Source organism: Pecten maximus, chromosome 2 (assembly GCF_902652985.1).
Source record: "Pecten maximus chromosome 2, xPecMax1.1, whole genome shotgun sequence".
NCBI classification, from domain to species: Eukaryota; Metazoa; Mollusca; class Bivalvia; order Pectinida; family Pectinidae; genus Pecten; species Pecten maximus.
In genome coordinates, this window is record NC_047016.1 from 8,245,391 (window position 1) to 8,266,161 (window position 20,771).

The 20,771-nt window shown below is 35.4% G+C and overlaps 2 protein-coding genes across 3 annotated transcripts in view; one reads left to right on the forward strand and one right to left on the reverse strand.

Annotated features, from left to right (window-relative positions):
- Positions 1 to 16,049, reverse strand: LOC117316212 (RUN domain-containing protein 3B-like). The gene is made up of 10 exons (XM_033870743.1): positions 15,639 to 16,049; positions 13,264 to 13,379; positions 12,417 to 12,553; positions 10,390 to 10,475; positions 9,676 to 9,765; positions 8,156 to 8,236; positions 7,092 to 7,257; positions 5,267 to 5,424; positions 4,553 to 4,699; positions 1 to 3,171 (listed from the first exon to the last, which is right to left on the reverse strand). Exons 1-10 carry the CDS (start codon positions 15,719 to 15,721, stop codon positions 2,343 to 2,345), a joined length of 1,893 nt encoding a protein of 630 aa, XP_033726634.1. The 5' UTR covers positions 15,722 to 16,049; the 3' UTR covers positions 1 to 2,342.
- The window catches only part of LOC117316234 (speckle-type POZ protein-like), an 18,901-nt gene continuing 14,161 nt past the window's right edge, over positions 16,032 to 20,771 (forward strand). The window contains exon 1 of one of the 2 annotated variants that reach the window (XM_033870774.1): positions 16,032 to 16,178. The gene's annotated coding sequence lies outside the window, so the exon portion shown is untranslated. Of the gene's footprint in view, positions 16,179 to 18,067; positions 18,087 to 20,771 lie in introns of those variants that run through there. The other variant, XM_033870782.1, reaches the window with a different exon arrangement.

Genomic DNA, 20,771 nt, shown 5'->3' on the forward strand with positions numbered 1-20,771 from the left:
TGACACTTTTATCTGAATACTTTATTGGTGGGTAAAACTGAGTACCATACAGACACATAATACAATATAACATAGCATTTATCACAGCTTAGCAAAATCATCATTTAAACTAACACATCAATTCGGTGGATGCTGAAAACTTTCTGACTAGCCTTGGAAATATTAATTTCATTCAATCATCAGTTTTAAGTAATTTGGGCTATTCTAGCTGGTGGTCCCTGTTTGACAAACCTTGAGTCCACCTTGTAGATATTTTAATGGAATAGCCCTTACAATGGTTTAAATAAAGACATTTAATACATCCCCTGGCAAATCAATTGTTGACTAAATCAATTTCTACTTCTCATACATTTTGAAACAATAACAGGAATGATGTATGTGTTGAGGTTACCAGAGCCAAAGACTTGTGGTGACCTATTGCACTGGCCTTTTGTCCATTAACTTCTCTAGTGAACATAATAACTTGAGTACTGGTGAATATGAACAGATTTTCATGCAGCCTTATACCAATAAGATCTGAGACAAATTTGACAATCAGGCCAATTCAACTGTAACTTACGGTGCTATGACCCTTTGTAGTGTTATTGTCACTGAACCTTGTGAACAAGATATAAAGCAAATTACCAAACAGCATTCTTCTGGCCATTCTCTGCAGTGTCTCCGACTTCAAAGTTTGAACAAAAAATCTCAACAGTTATTCAAATTCAGTTATGCTCCAACAATTCAAAATGTGCAAAAGAATGAAAAGTTTTTCGGTACCATTTCCAGAAAGAATTTTGACACCTGTCCCAGAAAGTAACTGTTGAGCATGGAATGACTTAAAAACAGTAAATGCATCCTGGAAGGATGTAACAGCTATATAATGCAATCTTTACTTGTTTTTCTCTTCACTTGTTCCTTTGTACAATACCTGACAACTTCTCAAGTCCATACTTTCAAAGTGATTTAGAGAAATCTCAGTATTTTTCATGCTTGAAATAAAACTTGATCATTTTTTTTTTAAAAGATACTCCTGACAATAATGTGTATAAAATATTTACAGTTTTTACATATGTATCTTTGATCTTTTAAACAACCTCGGGACTAACCACATCAGAAAGGAGATGGCCGACCACTATGGTGGAAATACTCATATTTTTTTTTTTTAAATTATATTTTTGATTAATTTTGTTCATATGTATCCATTGTCCACTAAAACCCCACTTAAACCAATTAACAAAATGGGGAAAATTGCAAACTATCAAATGAAGATGAAAGATGCATTTTAAGATTTAATATAAATTGCATGGAGGGTAGTGACTGTAACTAGGACTCGTAGTCTGGAATATTTAAATATATTGGTCAACTTCCGGATGAACATCTCAAACACTTTGTGAAATGTTCTGTAATACTGCAATCACACAATACATTGATCAATAAACCACAAACTTCCTCATATATTCAATAGAGTACTGGGTACAATACCTAATACACATACATTGGATGGATGTTAGAATGGTCTCACTTTAAAAGCTTTATTACATCATTTGTGATGATGTAATTTACAGACGTGTCTATGGTAAGCCAATTATACATTAATTAAATGAGAATAGTCCTGTTTATCTTACATAAAGTGAGATATCATAAAATATGGATCTTAAATACATATATCTTAATACAGTAATTTATTCATTCATTTGTAAGATATGTTTTCACCTTATAAAAGTTTTTAAGTTTCTGTATTTTATAAGTTTCTGTATAAGAGATCTAATATAATTGGTTCAGAAGACATTGTATGAAGAATTAGTTGACTTTGAAGTAATGAAAGTTCCCAACATTAATGCAGGTCGGAAATCAAAGTAATTTAAGTTTTTATTCCAGGAAAGTTCATTTACAATGGATTTATTCTGGAGGATCAGCTTAATATGAACACAGATTACCAGCTTTTACCACAAAGCAAAATCAGGAATACATATTATCCATGCTGATATAACAATGTATTCATTTCTATAATATGAATATCTTATCATTGTTTAGCGGTAAATGTCACACAAATTGTAACTACTATCATATCTATTTAGTAATTTTTTAGTCTTCAAGAACATTTTTCATAATACCTGTAATAGATCTCCAAGTTTATGGATGTACCAAGATAAAAATTTTAACTATATCATAAATGATATATTGTCACAGGATTGGTCCTCAAATAAATGTAAGATTGGTTTACCATATATGTTATAGATAGGTCTAGATGACTACCTATTTGTCTTATTTATAGATATACCTTGCAGGTGTCTGAAATGAGACACTTTTTGTGGAATAATGTCATTTTGTACAATGTTTTGTACTAATACATGGTGTTATTATGTTTTCTGATCTGTGCAACCATCAGAGTCTGTCAAACTAACATCTGATAAAACCATGATGTCATCACTTCCTGAGTTTGATCCATCTTTGTCTTCGTCTTTTCCTTCTATTTGAATTTCTTTTTGGTCTTCAGGTAGTATATTTTCATTGGCTATATCATGTGTCTCTTGACTCACAGCAGGGATTTCTTTACTATCATTTGTTAACAGGTCTACACTTTGTAAACTTTCACAGGATTGGTCAGTTCTTTCATCAGATTGTAATCTTTCTTCAGATTGGTCAGCTCCTGCATCTGATAAAGATAAGAAAGCAGAAGCATCCTGAGCTTGTTCAGGTACCATAACAAACTCTTCTTCCTTTGTTGTTAAGTACACATCCTTTTGAATATTGTTATCAACATTCTGTATTTTTAAGTTTTCTGAGCCAGCTTTATTAGGCGTTTCTCCCTTTTCTGTGCCTGATTTATTGCCTCTTTTTATAGGAGTACTTGTTTCTGAGCTATTTCCAATTCTATCTGCTCCAGAGTTTACTCTCCTTTCTGGAGTGTTGAATTCAGAGCTTCCTCGTCTTCGCTCCGGCGATGTAACAAGCAGGTGAAGTCGCCCGTCTACCATGGTTGGGTGACTGTGAGTGGTGTCGCTGGTTTGTACACTGGTCTGGGATGTAAAGGAGCCAGCCATGGCGATCATGCTCTGAGTGTCCTCTTTTTGTGTACTGGTGTCCACACCTAGTGACTGACCTTGTGTGGCTTGTGGCCCAGGTATGGCCAGCCGTGCAGCTGAGGCTGGGAGGGTGGAGCCGGCATCACTACTGCTGTAGCTAGACCTATATTATATAAACAAATACATTTAATAGCTAAAAATATGGTACACTGCGTTTTATACCTATTATTACTGCATTTGACTATCGAGTACACTGTGCACTTACAAAAACATGCAAGGGGTGCTCTGATAAAATCATATACAGAGAAAAAAACATTCCAGAGTCTTAGGTTAAAAAACAAAGATTTATATAACAGTATATATAAAAGTACTAGCAGGTCAGTGAGGAATGGAACTTTTTATGTTTCAATTAGCGAACACATCCATTTATTCCCATAAAAAAAAAAAAAAAAAAATGGGGTGTGCTTATAGGAGCAGGTGTGCTTATTAGATGTCAACTATTGTATACCATAAGAATCTTTCAAAATTGAAATCATAACCAATACCTTATAAATCATAGTTGTAATAACTTGTAAGGCAAAGCTGAAACAAAAGGCTCTTGGATTGTTTACCTGGTAAATTCAGAAGAGAGGTTTTCCAAAGAGTATGGAAGAAAAGTCACAGGAATATCATTTACTTCATTTTAACAACTTTGATTTCCATGGACAAAACACATTACTAGTACTACTAAGTGCATGACGTACTGGGTACATTTTTTATGTGAATACAGATTAGGAGGCTGATGGCTCCAGGATTTACCTGTGACTGAGGCAGGCTGTCCCAGTAGGTATACATCTGAGATGTACAGACAGAATGTTCCAGGATTTACCTGTGACTGAGGTAGGCTGTCCCTGTAGGTAAGTACATTAGATACATCCGAGATGTACAGACAGAATGTTCCAGGATTTACCTGTGACTGAGGCAGGCTGTCCCTGTAGGTATACATCTGAGATGTACAGACAGATTGTTCCAGGATTTACCTGTGACTGAGGCAGGCTGTCCCTGTAGGTAAGTACATTAGATACATCTGAGATGTACAGACAGATTGTTCCAGGATTTACCTGTGACAGAGGCAGGCTGTCCCTGTAGGTAAGTACATTAGATACATCTGAGATATACAGACAGAATGTTCCAGGATTTACCTGTGACTTAGGCAGGCTGTCCCTGTAGGTATACATCTGTGATGTACAGACAGATTGTGTTCCAGGATTTACCTGTGACAGAGGCAGGCTGTCCCTGTAGGTATACATCTGAGATATACAGACAGATTGTTCCAGGATTTACCTGTGACTGAGGCAGGCTGTCCCTGTAGGTATACATCTGAGATATACAGACAGATTGTTCCAGGATTTACCTGTGACTGAGGCAGGCTGTCCCTGTAGGTATACATCCGAGATGTACAGACAGAATGTTCCAGGATTTACCTGTGACTGAGGCAGGCTGTCCCTGTAGGTAAGTACATTAGATACATCTGAGATATACAGACAGAATGTTCCAGGATTTACCTGTGACTATCTGAGGCTGACTGTCCTGGAGAAGGTGGGGCATTGACGAAGTTAACATCATCCATATCTACATGTCCAGTCTGTAGCTTCCTCATCAGACTTGTATATTTGTGTTGCTGGACTTCACATTGTCTCTTCATACCAGAGCTACAAAAAAGCAGGAATAAACAAGCTAATTCGTGGAATTTATATCACCGCTTTCCCCCTTTCTTTAGAGGGTAATCATATTGTATGTGAGCTCTTCTGAGTATAGGTTGGAACTTTGTAATTTTCATGCTGTTGACAATTATATCTGACGCTATCAAAGCTATTGAACTTGGCCGAGTCCTTGAATAAAGTTTAAAAAGAACTAGCTGGATAATATTTCCACCAGTTATTGAGTGGAAAAAGCAGCTTTTTGCAAAAAATGACATTTTTCATTAACAATGGGGTCAGTCATAATTCTGCCAAATAACTTCCAAGAAAAGTGTGTAATTACTTACTATCGTTTGTGTAATTACTTACAGTTGATTATGCAATTACTTACAATTGTTTGTGTAATAACTTACAATCGTTTGTGTACCAGTAATTACTTACAATTGATTGTGTAATTACTTACAATTGTTTGTGTAATTACTTACAGTTGATTGTGTAATAACTTACAGTTGTTTGTGTACCAGTAATTATTTACAATTGTTTGTGTAATTACTTACAATCGTTTGTGTAATTACTTACAGTTGTTTCTGAAGCTCCAGTATAACAAGCTCCAGTTGGTGCCGCTCCTTTTTCCCCTCCACATCAAACTGGTGGACAGTGTTAATGAGGGTCTGGCGTTGGTGCTGCAGCTGGTACAGCTGCTGTTCCCTCATCCGCCCTAGCTCCTCCAGGTAGCCCTGTTGTTTTTATTTGTTTACATAAATAATGATTAGAGGATTTCTCATTAACAGGTGATAACTGTTAAGGTTTTCAAATTACATCATACTAACATAATGACTATGATATGATTAATTTGTAAGAGAAATCAAAATATTTGATGTTAGTTTTATTTGAACATTATTAGACTTGTATACACTAAACTTAGCTACATATGTCTTCATAATAATGTACTTTAATATATCTATCAATATGTGTACTACATAAATCAATCAAAAATATTTTCCATGTATGCAAAACCATAAATGAAATACTACAAATATTACACTAAATAAAAACTCTCCAACCAAAGCATAATACTGCTGTTAAAACATGTACTATATTGTAACATCTTTACATCTGACATGGAACATTACCCACAAATAGGGGGTACCAGCATGGGAAGAAAACTAGCTCCCTCCTTTACTAACATCTTCATGAGCGAACTTGAGCACAAAATGCTATAGCATCCACGCCATTCCAGCCCCATACATACTACAGATTCGTTGATGATATCTAAATCATCTGGACAGGAATCGAAAGAAAACTCACTCTGTTCTATGCTTTCCACCAGAGTATAAAGATTACCATGGAATACTCACAGAATCAATCACATTTCTGGACATGGCCCACAGATAAACATGGGTACCTCCACTACACATCTCACCACCTGAGGCATTGCAAGCAATCTGGTCTTTACAGTTAATTTAACAGGATCAAAAGAATCTGCTCTAGAACTAAGGACTTTGAGAAACATGCCAATGGTGTAGTAAAATACTACACCAGACATAGTTATCCTCTCAACTAACCGCTTGAAAAAGTCTCAAAAGCAAACATTAAAAGTCACAAAGACCTCCTTAAACCACAAAGCTGTCTGTAAAAGGACCAACCGAGAAAATCAATGGGGTTCACACAAAACCATCAGAAGGTTCATAAATCTGTTATGGCCTGTTTCCAGATTGCCCTTTCCAATGTCTACCCCATCAGGACAAAAAGGGATTTAAATAATGAACCTCAATTTCCTTTCTTTGGCCCCACCCCTCCGGCCCCAGGGGAGCCTCATCCTCTGTTTATACAGTGTTTTATCTCCTTTGCCAATGATGTCCATTCAGGTATTCAGGACTAATAGTGATTTAAAGGAAATGCTGATGGACACAGGAGGGATGGATGACATAAGCTGCGCCATGGCTTAGGTTTACCAGCCCTTCGAGCCTGGTGAGCTACCAAATGATTAGCACAACTATATAAACCATAGTAACGTATACCCCCTAACCAGGGGCAAACATGAAACCCCAGGGTCATGAAATTCACACTTAAGCATCTTAAAACCTTTCCATCTATGAAGAGTGTTTGATAATACTTTACTTGGATCTTTAATAGAAGAAATTTCAGTTAATTTGACCCCTTTTGACCCTGCCCCTCAGTCCCCTGGGGATGGGTTCCATATAATTCACAATTTTGGTTGACCTTTGGCCATGGACGGTTTCTAAGAAATTTTATCAATATTGATCAGGGGTTTCTGAGAAGAAGTCATAAATGTAAATTGTATGCAGATGGGCAATGGATAAAAGGTGATTAGAATAGGTTACTTGAGACTTTGCTTTGTCTCAGGTGACCTAAAAAGTCGTTGTAGGCAGTAAATCCTAACCTTTTGTTCATTTGCTGTCTTATATTTGGCCTCTAAAGCTTTGTACTTGTTTTTCCAGGTGTCGTCCCCAAGAATTGTGATCTCTTCGCTCATGATGCTGCTTGTCATACTAGATATGGTACTCAACTCCTGTAGCTCCTCTGCGTCACTATGGAGACTCTCCTGACTAAATACATAAAGCATGTCTGAATACTGGCACAATCAGGAAAATCCATTCTAAACGTTTTGTTGAACTAAATCTAAAACTAGAACTGTCATCCCAAGGATAACTACAATCATCTTACTCTAAATATTTAAAATAACCGAGTTTTAGAAACTGACTTACCACTAAGTGTTAAAGCTATTTAATTCAGTTATTTTTAAGGAAATATTGATAACAAACTTTCAAATTCGAAGATGACTAATATGATCAGTCTAGCTATAAATGGACCAATGGGAACATGAAATTTTAGAAAGATTCATCAGATTCACATTAAGAGAGACCATATGGACATAGGATGAATGAACAGAAAACTATACACTGATTGCTGGCTAAAAAACAGCCTTATTCTGGTATTTCTGGTGGGGTGTATGTTTGTAATAGGGTTTGAAAAACACAACCTTCATTTATCTTATTTTGTTGGTCTAAGTCTGCTTATGCTAAAGGATCAAGTCAAAACAAGCACGCTGGGTAAAGTTAAAGCAATACGTGTCCCCTATTGTCCCTCATTATAACAGTGACCTTGACCCCAAAACCCTGAAACTTGAACTTGATCTGTAGGTACTCATACTGATGTTAAATACCAACTTTCACCAACATACCTTGAAGCATGGCTGAGAAAAGTGTGGAAAACTGATTGGATGGACTGATAGACAGACGGATGGGGAGGAAACCTACAGTTCCATCGGTTTCACTGGTAGGGGACAAATAACTTCAGCTCTTCTTGAGTAGAAGCAGTAAGTATTCAAAGGAAAAATGGATTGTATGATGTCAGATGAATGGCAAATTGATGTGAACCATAAATAAACTTGGTTCAGGTGATGAAGGTTCTCTCTGTCTTTATAAAATCTTACTCAAGTATTACCTCTGTTGGAACCTCAGGTATGGAGTAAAGTCAATTTCCAATGGGCTGGACAAAGCCACATTATTACCCTTCAGGCAGAAACTGGAAACAAAAAGGAGTTGTATTTTTAATGTGCAGATTGTATGTGTTCCTGAACTTTATATTGAAAACTGTTGAATATCATCCATTGGAATTTGTAACTGTTCCAATTTGGTACGCCATCTTTTCAACAAAGATCATGCAACAAGGAAGTTGATATTTTGTTGTTAACTAATTAACATACATAGATCTTAATTATGCATTGTAAACAGATGCTTTCTTAACGAACATTTGACAGTGTAATTTTGTCTCAACATCTTCAGGATTACCGATTATATGTTTTTAATGAACATCTCCCTCAATAGTATGACAAGGCAAATACTGAACATGACGTTTTTGCATTTTGTTCTGCATGGAAACAAACCAATAAACACTGTGCAAAAACACAGTTTGTAATAGGGCTGGAGTGTTTGATAAATTTTCATTGACCAATTTCCTGTGTTCCTCCCAAGGACCTATCAGTGAGTAGACTTGTTCGTGCAAAAATAAACTCAGCTTGGACATTTCCAAGGCAGGCATTGTGGACCTGTTCGTGCTATTTTCAGTACCAATGGGTCAACAATATTTGCCTCCAATCATGCAACGTGTTACTTTGGACAACAGCCAATCAGAATGCTTGAAACAAATAATTGTTCAGCATCACTTTGTTTATAATATGGCAGACGAGATACCCCAACAACCTTTTGCTACAATAAACGAAGAGGAATTACAAGATATTTTGAAGAAAAAGTCTTGTTGAACACCCAGAAAAATACTGCAGGTGCAACAAACTATTCCGGCAATATTTACGTGCCAATAGTCAGTCTGCATGTCGACTCTGAAAAGCTTTTGTTATTCTTTATTTTAGTTGGCCATATTACAAAACAGTTATTGCCTTTTGTGTTTGTTGTAGTACACAAGACTATACGGGCCTGCGGCCTCCATGAACAAACTCTTGACCAGGTCTGTATAGTCTTGTGTACACCGAACACAAAAGGCAATAACTGAAGATTTTGAAATTCAAGCCAATTTGACACTTTTCGGTCCTGCCCATCAGCCTAAGGGGGTCAGTCAGGGCTAACATGTCTATACCATCAAACTGTCATCTTAATCTACTAATTGAACTAAGTGAACCTATGAAGAGTATTTCATTCTACCTTATTTGGGTCTTAAGTATGACCGTAGAAGGTTTCTGCAAACTTTCATTGAAATTGTTCAGGGGGTTTGGAGAAGAAGTCAAAAATGAAAATTGTTTACGGACACACAACAATGGACAAGAGCCATTTAGAATAGGTCATTTGAGACTTTGTATCAGATAACCAAAAAGTACATTTAGCCATGATTATCAATATTATTTGTAAAACTTCATCAATATAAAATTATGTAATCTAACAAAAAAAAGACATTACCCCAATTAAAATAATTTTAGTTCAATGGGTATAAGATTAAGGTCAACGCATCACCTGAAGTCGATGGCATTGAGTCCTAACAGAACTCCGTTCAACATATTAGCATCATCAGTTAACATCACAGCTCCATCCTGGTAAAACTTTCTGTAACAATGACAAATAAAATCCAATAAATTCCATAATTCTATGACAGTACATTGTATATAGGTTCATCAAGAGAAATATTAAACAAATATGGAAGTCATGAGAGTCCTGTAGTAAACTCTATCAGTGAGGCATTGTGTACTAAACACATATATAACATGTTTCCATAGTAGAACACAATTGATTTAAATCACAGCCTCCCCTAGGGATTGAACCTGGAATCTCTGGCTTACTAGTCTTATGCTCAACTGGTCAAGCTAAAGAGATCTCTCTAGCCCAGCCGTATATTGCAGCTAGTATTTACCAGGGTTACATTTCCGTGCTGACGAGCCAGATCTGTGGATGGGAAACATCATTTCAGTGATATTTCAATACATCCTATATCAAATATCAAACATCCAGCACAGCCAAACATCACAAACTATTTGCAATTGTATCAACATTATATATTAATTTTATTTATATATTTACATGTTTAAACTTAGGGTTTTCTTACACAGGCTACCTGTACCGTTATATGTATTAGAATTCAAATACAAAACTGAAAAAGAATTCAGTATCCAAAGTGGTATAAATCTATAATATAAATACAGGAAACCAAAAAATCAGTAAAGAGGTGATTACTTTGTAATATTTGTTTGTTGTAGAGCCACATTAAGGTATTCCGACAACCGCTTCTCCATCAGAACGCACCGAATCCATGCTCGTCCCTTCAGGTCAAAATTGATAGAAAAATGTGTTATCATTTCACTTGCAGGACTGCAGAATGTAATTTTCTTAAGATTTTAATGCTGGTTAGTTTGTGAAAGTGAGTAAAACTCACAATGACTAGCCACCTACTTAAGTTTGGTAAAATTTCTGGTGAGAGTCATATTGCTCAAGAAACAAGGGCCCAATGGGCCCGAATCACTCACCTGCTATCCAGTGTTCCTTTTTATACATAAACATAATTAAGGACAAGTGTATTAGAGATCATATATATATACAGGGTCTCAAAGTTATTTGAAAATGTGTCTTTTAAATATTTTGGCCAATTCCAGTTTTTCTAACTTAAATTATGGTCAAGGTCATTCATTTGAACAAACTTGGTAGCCTTGGGCCTCTTGGTTATTGAGAAGAATTAGTTTGAAGATTTCAGCCTTTGTGACCCCTGTGACCTTCAATGCAGGTTAAGGTCATTCACTTGAACAAACTTGGTAACCCTTTATCCAAGCATGCTACAGACCCGATACCAAGTCCTTGGTCCTCTTGGTTATTGAGAAGAGGTCGTTTAAACATTTCTGCCTATTCAACCCCTGTTGACTTTGAAAGTATGTCAAGGTTATTAATTTGAACAAACTTGGTAGCCCTTCACCCCAGCATGCTACAGACCCAATATCAAGTCCTTGCACCTCTTGGTTATTGAGAAGAAGTTGTTTAAATATTTTTCAACCTATTTGATGCTTGTTAACTTGAATGTAAGCCAATGTCATTCATTTGTACAAGAGTGGTAGCCCTTTATCCCAGCACGCTACTGTCCCAATATTAACTCCCTGGGCCTCATGGTTAGTGAGAAGAAGTTGTTTAAAGATTTTAGCATATTTGACCTTTGTGACCTTAATGTAGGTCAAGGTCAATCATTTGAACAATCTTGGTAGCCCTTTACCCCTGCATGCTACAAACCCAATATCAAGTCCCTGGGCCTCTTGGTTATTGAGGAGAAGAAGGCAGTTTTAGATTTTAGCCTATTTGACCCCTGTGGCCTCGAATGTAGTTCAAGGTCATTCATTTGAACATAATTGGTAGTCCTTCACCAGAGCATGCTACAGACTTAATATCAAGTCCCTGGGCCTCTTGGTAATTGAGAAGAAGTTGTTTAAATGGAAAAGTTGATGCTGGACGGATGACAGACGGCGCCCCATGGCATAAGCTCACTTGCTCTTCCAGCAGGTGTGCTAAAATGTAAAGCGCAAAGCTGGCATTGTGTATATCTGATAGAGCTAAAATAAGTCACTAAAGCCTGAAGGGTGCTTTACAAAATACAAACATACTTCTGAAGGCTCACCAAAATCTGACTACCAGAGTGATAGCAAAATTCTATTTTCAGCAACAGTGACTTAGACATTGGGCTAATCATGCCAGTATGTTCAAGGCGTGTCTAAATACAAATATACCAGCTGTACATCTAAGTGTTTTAGTTAATATGACCAGCTGTAGATTTGATTTTTAATGTAAATTTGATGTTTGTCTAAAACAAATATTCAAATGCTTCTTATCTTTCAGATGTCTCATATGCGAATGAAAATATTTTGTAGACTAAGAGATCTTAGAAAAGACTGATTTTTTTCTCTACTCTACCATTCCCTCCCCCTCTTCCTCATAATCATTTGATAACATAAATAAAGTCTAAGAAATATCTAAGAATATCTTTCTGAAATGTAACAATAACAAATTTCAACGGTCAAAAGCTAAGATGTCTGCATGTAAGCATTTTTGTTTTCTCAATCAGAACAGACACAACTTGATCCCAAGTATACCTACATGACTTGTGATACAGGAGAAATATCCTGCCAGTACTTTAACTGCACACAACTGGGATGGAACACTCAAATGTTTCCTTATGTAAATGACTTTGAATTAAGAGGCTGCTCATAAAACTATCATTTCCTTACCTTCGCCAAAGGAGATTTGACATTCTCCAGGTTAGCAATACTATTGATACAATTATTGGGCACCTTTTTGCATGCAACCTTTATGTAACTCCAGAAATGTGACTGATCCTCATCTAGAGTAAACCAGGTCTTTTGGGCTGTTTAAAGAAAAACATGAACAACATCAGTTTTATAAAATCAAATATAGCATGCATATAGTTTACTTTTTTAAACATTATTGTCATATGATTATTTATATAAATAAAGGATCTTTCTTACACGAGTATACATGTTTGAAATTTACAAAATAATTACAAAGTTCCATAATTTCTTATGTATTAACATTCAGTCAAATTATTTATCAAGTTTAATAAATTTCCACAATACATTGACCCAAGATTAAGATCTGTTGACCATGTAACTTCATCAAAGTCCCTACAAGTTAGGTGTGGACTAAACTTCCCCAGGGGTATGTTTTCCACTAATCATGTAACATCACTTATTTACGACATCACAAAGAGTACCTTATGACTACACATTCTAGGCCAAAATGAAATTATATGTTTTGTCTTCGCCTTAGGAATATCATGTGAGTTGCCAAGTACATTATGTTTTGTATCCTGAATACATCAATAAATATAAAATAGCTCAGGTAAACAACAATCATGTAAGTTAACCTTTGAATATTATATTTTTGTAACTATTTGAACATTTACTAAGTCTTGTAACCTCTGACATACATAGTTCACAACCCTCTATTTTTGGGAGACTTTTTTATCCCAAATATAGATAGACCAACAGGAAAATGGCTTTATTGCTGCCAAGAAGTATGAAAGGATGGAGAACATTGAAAATAAAATATTTATACCTTTCAATCTGTGTGAAAGCAGCTGCTCCAGAACTGCACAGAAATTGATGACCTCTCCACACTCATCATCAACAGTGGTGAGCGATGCTTTGTCAATCAGACTTTTCACTGTAAACCTGAGGATTAATGTATTAGTCGTGAGTTTACAGAAACTTTAATTCTTTAAGATCAAACACATCCAAAGAATTCTAACTAAACATCATAACTTCAATCAAAATCCACTAAGTTCAGATCTTATAACTCTATTATTCAAATATATCATGGGTGTCTGTGCAATAGTCCAGAATATTTTACAAGAGGTATTGGTGATGGACCGCTGTTCTATTGCACTAGGCCGAAGCGGACGATTACCAGTACTGAAGGTTAAATATTCTGGACTACTACAGCTGTCACAGACACCCAAATTTGCTTTATTACATAATCACTAAAACACACTTAGAATCACTGAAATCTCGACTTTTCTGTAGGCCTTGACGTCACCATGACTGTCGTCTGGCAGTGTTGACAATTGAGTGACTTAGATGCTAAAAAGGGTAGGACTAAATTCTGAAACGTCATAGGTATTCAATAATTCGGATATGACCAAATTCCAAAGTGTCATATAGGTGTTCAATAATTTGCACGTGACTGTTCTATAGTCATTTTAGCTGTGCAATAGTTCATGATATACATTTAAAATGCATATATGAAAATCGATCCATGACAGCCAAGTCAGTCACAGAGCTGTATTTTTTGGAAGACACACACCACAATCAGGACAGGGAATACAATTCCAGTGTCACTGTTCCTTTGGAAAGTTCTTCCCCAAAGTTGAAACATCCTGGTCCAATGTAACTGAATTTGTAGCATCTTAAATCATTCACAGGAAAAGGTAACAAGATGCTTCATGGGCCTGTATCACTCATGTGCCTGTTACTTATGCATGTTGATCTATGTTATTCATGTGGATGCTAATCTAAAAACCTCTTTATTTCAATATGAGATTAGGCTAAGCATTCACTTTGACAAATTCTGTAGACCTTCGTTCCATTATTTTCCTGACACATATCCAAAAAACACCAAAACAATCGACACTTGTGACCATGAAAGTAAATCTTTTGGTTATTGAGAAGAAGTTGAAGATTTTAGTACATTTGACCTCTAATGGCCTTGAATGTTGGTCAAGATCATTTATTTGAACAAACTTCATACCAGCATGCTCAGGCCCAATTTCAGGTATTGGATCCTCTTGGTTATTGGTAAAGCTTTGTTCTTGATTATGTCTGTGTTGTGAGTGCTAGGTAGAATTGAGCGTTAAGTGAGGATCAACATGAGTGCTTGGTGGAAGCAGTTGCTCTATTACTGATAGCCAGAGTTTCCTCTGGCCCTGACACCATGTCTGGTGTAGCGCCAGAGTGCACTACTATATATATATATATATGAAAACATGGAATTCATGGACACCGTAAAAATTGGGTGTGACATATATATAACACCTTCCTTACATATATGGATAAATGAGATATTTATTTACCCAAAAATACCCATTCAGTCCCATATTTGTGGTTTAATCCGTCCGTTTGCTATTCTTATCTGCTATACAGCTGTTATTGTGCTTTGATATTGGGTGATTTGTATTATATGTAGTTTTTCTGTATAAAGGATAGTTAAAAATGTTTACTGAATGACCATTTATATCCGTTAATATTTGTACAGTAACTGTAATAATATCATAATTTAGACAATATACAATTTTATTTTCTAAAATTGGTCTGACAATGGCAATTGAGGACATGTACATAACCTAATACAATTGGTAGTCACACTAATATGAATCCTGTATTTTTTCATCACAATTGTCATTGTAATCCATGACATGTTTGTTGGGTGAAATCAAAAACATGTTGCACACCATTACTCTTACTTTGTGTTTACAACACAAAAAATAAACATATTTATAACTAAATTGTGGAAATATTGGGTATTGACCTAACCAGAAGTCAAGTGGCCAGTCTACCTGGAAATTCTGAGCTGAATATATAGCCTTGAGTGTTACAAACAAAACTATATCTTAGTTAAATCCAGACCTACTGGTAAAGTCGGTTAAAGCATATGAACAACCATGGATTACAAAGATAAATACAGGTCAAAAGTCGAGCGGTTTATTTCTTATATAATGAACAGTACATTGTTCCGTTTATCAATAGAGAACAATTGGTCGAATGCCAATTCTATATTATCAAAACATTATGCAAACGTTTTACGTTTTCTTCTATTTCATCGACAGCTAATACACGTACATGTGTACGCTTAGTCTAAAATACAAGTACGGGTAACTTTGTGTTGTGATAAATTTGATCATGCAAATGTTGATTCGTTATCTTAAGACAAGTTACCTGCATATTTGAACCAGATTTCGTCTTTGGACGCACACTTGTCGGTTTTGTGTTCGGTTACGAAAACTGTCGTGTACGTCCATCCTGCAGAGTGTTTGGTTTTCACAGGTTGAACGTACTCACTGCCACTCGCTCTTGTCAAAAAACACCTGCGGCCATTATGGTGTCATGTGACTTATCCCAGCTGAGAGGCAAATGGCCTTCACCTTCTAAATAAAGTGCAAATAGGGTTATATTGTAGCTGTATTTAATATTTTATGTGTCGCCTTTCCAATTAATTGAAAGCAAGTGTGTTATATTTTCGTATCAAATAGATTTTGGTGGCCACATTGGTCTGATGATGCCAAAATCATAACAAAATCGGCAAGGACTCGATTTGGGATCTTCATCATTTCCCAGGTGCGCATGCGTCAAATGAATGTAGGACAGATCCGTCTAGCCTTCGGAGCTTTGTGTATTTTGCTGTAATAATTCTTCCAATTACATCGGAGTTGGACCGCTCTGCTGAACAGAATGGCGAGAAAGAATTCTAAAACATAGGTATGATAATTTTATCCGTTTTAGACATTATCTGGTCGAAATGTATCCAATTTTATTTGTATTCTATCGCACATCCCCAAAACAAGTCTAATGAACGATCGGTCAACTTCGGGGTTCATTTGTGAAGTCTTGATGGTCTTTATATATTATACGGAAGGTTACCTAGTATACATCAAAACGTGCACAGATTAAATAATTTCATTAGACCAAAAGAATTAGGTTTCAGTACTAAATCATCTACCGGGTAACGTCAAAAATTTCCCTCTCTTCCGCGTGTCCTCGGTCGTTTACCCCGAAGCAGACGAAAATAGTAGAGGGCAAAAAATATGACACATTTTGGTATAATTTTGCTTATTTCTTGAAAATAATTCATCATTGATGTAATTTTATGGATTTATTGGTAGTTGCTGCATTCAAGAATCAAGTATAACTTTGTTTTATTGTTATTTTCATATAAGTATCTCGTTTACAATCGCACAACGGCAGGTGCACGCACGTAGAAACGTGTTTATTTCAAGCTCAGCATGCTGTTCCTAACTTGTCAGGTTAAGATCGATTTTCTAAAAATAGTCGCCGTTTGACCTCCTGACCTATATAGGAAAAATAAGGCATACTAATTTGGTATTAATAAATATATCGGTCCACAAATCATTATCTTGGTACATTCTTGCAAATGATTAATATGCCAAATAAATGATTATTTATTCATGATATTTCAGATAAATTCCCCTTATTTCACATAAAAACAACAAGCACTGAGTTAATTGGTCCAGTTGCATAATTACCATGCAAGTATTAAAAAAAAGTATGTTAGATTTTTTTTATATATATAATGAATAGACACAGTTTGATAAAGCACTTAATTGTCTGTCCGACAATGTAATTTTTCTTAGAGTAGTTTTCGTCAGTTTTTACAAAAGTTTTGAATATTTCATTAAATGGTGAAGTCAAATTGCTGTAGTTTTCATTGAACAAATATATAAGTTTTGAGAACATTTCTGGCCTTATTTTTATTCAGACAAAGTTTCCAAACAGATAATATTTATTTTTGAATATTTTAATAATCTTCACGTCATAATTTCTGATGTTCTTAGGTCACTTAATAAAGTTAGTGCATCATCTTTCTCGTATCAATATCCAAATCTCGAAGCAAACATTGGAATGTTTGTGATATATGCGAAGTTCTGCAGCGTCTGCTAAGTTGACCCGCGATGTATGTACGTCCGGGCTTCTTCGATGCCGTAAATGGGCCTGACTATAACCGCCACAATTTGGTACACTGGAGGCAGTAATCGTCAGTTTTTTATTATCAAAATAAATATTATATAACCTAGTCTTTTAGAATTAAGACCCAATTGTTTGTTCTAAATTTAAGATTTAATTTTAAAAGATCAATATTTGATCTGTGTCTTCCAAGTTTCATCTGATATTTATTAATATTGAAATATTGTAATATCATACATAACATCAATGCTGAATGTAATGTTCACTGTTGCAAAGTGCTTGAAAACTCGGGCAGCACGTGCAGAAACCCCAAACATTTCCGACAATGATATTTGCCGGGTGGCATATTTGTTAACGGTTTAAATGCATTTTTTTTGTTGATTAATGCATGTTCTTTAAACGTAGACATGATATTTTTTTTATGTTTATAACGAGAAACATTTCAAAACTCATGAAAATATTGACGGTGACGATAACTGCCTCTCTTCGGCCGGAAATACAAATAAAGTATGTTCCCTTGTATAAGTGACAAACGCTCAACGAGTCAGACTCAGGTAAACACAACACTGGCCTAAACTTAACCTACAACAGTTATTTTTTTGAACAGTACTCACTGGTAATGAAGTAGTCATACGATAATACCCTCCATTGCTCTATTGAAGGCCAAATATTTTGATCAAGCATGTCAGTATATTTTTCGTTATTCATATCCATTTATTTAGAAAACATAGGGTGCCATGTCTATTCTCTGGGAGATGTAGGAAGGGGGCAGTCATATTAGGAAATGGTTGACACCTGGGCATGCTTTTCTTGATTACTGTCATGAATTGTTGTTATAGAAACAGAGTGTTAGACCTACGAAACTCACCCACTTATGATAGTAATATAATAATTTGGAGTTTTATATATACGGTGTATGACAACAACATAGCACTATAAGCAGTCTCAAAGTGGTTCACAAATTATTATTCATTGTCATTGGGCCTTTAACAATCAGCCAATGTCTTTCTCAATTAACTTCCTGCATGCCGCCAGTGCTGCCATTTTGGTGATAATGGCTTACACACAATATTTATGCAAAGCTCTAGCTACCTCATACCAGGGTTTTCCCTGTTATTTTGTTATGCAGGTACCCAAGGACTCTCAGATGTGAAAATTTGGAGTCAAATTGACAAAACTATGGTAAAACAGTTCCAGCATCCAAGTTGGTTGTCAGGGATAACAATGTTGCCCTAAGTAATAGAATACAAACACAATGAAAAACTAGTGTTAATTGAAATCAACTGTTATTTCTACATTGTATGGCAGTTTTTGGAATTACAATGCATCCCAAGGATGCACAGACATTTAGTTTGGGTATTCTTTATGTTATTCTGCATCCAAGACCCAGTAAACTTGGGTCAGGGAAAACCCTGTCATACTCATTTACAGCTGAGTCGACTGGAAAACAACAGAGTTGAGTATCTTGTTCAGGGATAAAACATAAAACACATGTTTTTTCTGTTATAAAATGGACCTACTTGTTGGAAATTATGTTTTATTGTCTCCCCTTTGGATGAAAGGAAACATATTGTCCTCAAGGTCAAGGGTCAAATAAGTGCTATTTTTTTCCAATAATCTTGTCCAGGTGATAACTTTTTAACTGTTAGAGATATAGCTCTTTTTTAAAATGATCTTTAGAGTTGCTGTACATACTTTAATCACCTACTGAGGAAGTGCATGTACTGTCATTGGATCATTGTGACCTTGAGGTCAAAACTTCAAAAGTTAAATTAGTGCAAAATTTTTAAAATAATTTCTTGACTGGGCTATGATTTCAAAACTGATAAAGATACGTATACCTACAGTGTGTAGTGCTCACTGTCTTTAGGTAACTGTGAACTTGACCTCAAGTCATGACAGGTGAAAGAAGTTGAATTTTTTCCAGTAATTCTTGGCCAAATGATAACTCTTAAACTAAGTTATTTATAGTTGCTGTATTATATAATATATATATATATATATATACATGTACCTTTTCACCAACTGACGAAGTGCCAAAAAGCACATGATTGTTTAAAACAATGCATTTGTCTAAATTTCATTTGTACAATTAGTTGAGTAGGGAAAATGCATTCATTATAGGAAAGCATTATGGGAATTATTTTGTCACATGCTTGTCTGTTTACTCCCAAATATAGTGTGTTTTCCCAACCTGGTGCGCCAAGAGGCATGTACATAAACATATATAGCAGGTAGAACTAATTAAATGAGAGAAGAGGTATTTTCATTTTATTACTTAGATATATTGCAGGTTTATCTATACAAATTTGGTTTCAATGAAAAAGTCATAAATGAGTTAATCCAGGAAAAATATAAAGTGCTTTCATGGGAAACAAAAATTTTAATTTCATTTTAAATTCATCTTAATGTAATAAAAACATGATCTGGATCATTTGCAAGAAAACTTAGGTTACCAAAAAGACCTTTCATAAAATTTCCCAATTAATTTTCTTTTGAAATTGAGACTTAGCCAGATCTAGAGGACTCAGCATTGCAGTCTGTATACACTACTTCAATAATGCTACGTTGTATGGTCATCAGCGATATCTAATAAATTATAAGTACAATGTATGTGTACACATTTGTATCTAAGACACATTCACACCTGTCCTTGTCTGACTTTTATTGTTACATGAGTGTAAGCATGAATATTGCCACATACTTCTTGATAGAGCAATGATGTTTTGTTCTAATAGTTAATCCATAACAGTTTAATTTCACAGTGTGTAAAAGTAATGTAATATTTGGCAATCGTACTTTATGATCACAACTCTGCAATTGTAAATTTGCATTTATGTATTTTTATTGTCCTAGTTGTATATACTGATTCTCAATAAAATATTTTATGAGAAACAATCTTTTCTGCAAGACGTCTTCGGCATGACATTATCAAGACTGCAGTGTACATGCATACATTCTACTTGAAAAGATGTACCTCAAGTATCAAAGTCTTTGATATTTGCAATTGGGTTACAAAGGCTTGTAAGTTCAGTGCCAGAACTAGGTCGCTGCAGCTGTATCAGATATTAAGACAGTTTTTTTTTTGCATATCTTTCATGCCATATGGCATGCAATTTTCAAGATATTTAATTTGAATGTGTATAACTGGAGGGTGTATCAAAACTAGGAACTGTTTGCCCTTTAGCCTAAAGGGGGCTTTGAAGTTGGATATATAGAGGTTACACAACAAGTGGTTGTTGGATATGGAATTTATTTCACTCGAGTAAGTAATTTTTTTAATGTTACAAAAGACACAAGCTTTAGCGAGAAATATATTTCTACCACAATACCCTGTGTTTAATTATTCCACTCTCAAGCCATTGTATA

Excerpts from the sequence above, each read along its gene's own strand:
- LOC117316212 (XM_033870743.1), bottom strand. The coding sequence starts at position 15,721 with ATGGACGTACACGACAGTTTTCGTAACCGAACACAAAACCGACAAGTG. Across the intron at positions 10,476-12,416 it reads TCAAATCTCCTTTGGCGAAG|GGACGAGCATGGATTCGGTG; the intron begins GTAAGGAAATGA and ends TTTGACCTGAAG. Across the intron at positions 9,766-10,389 it reads CAACAAACAAATATTACAAA|AAAGTTTTACCAGGATGGAG; the intron begins GTAATCACCTCT and ends TCATTGTTACAG.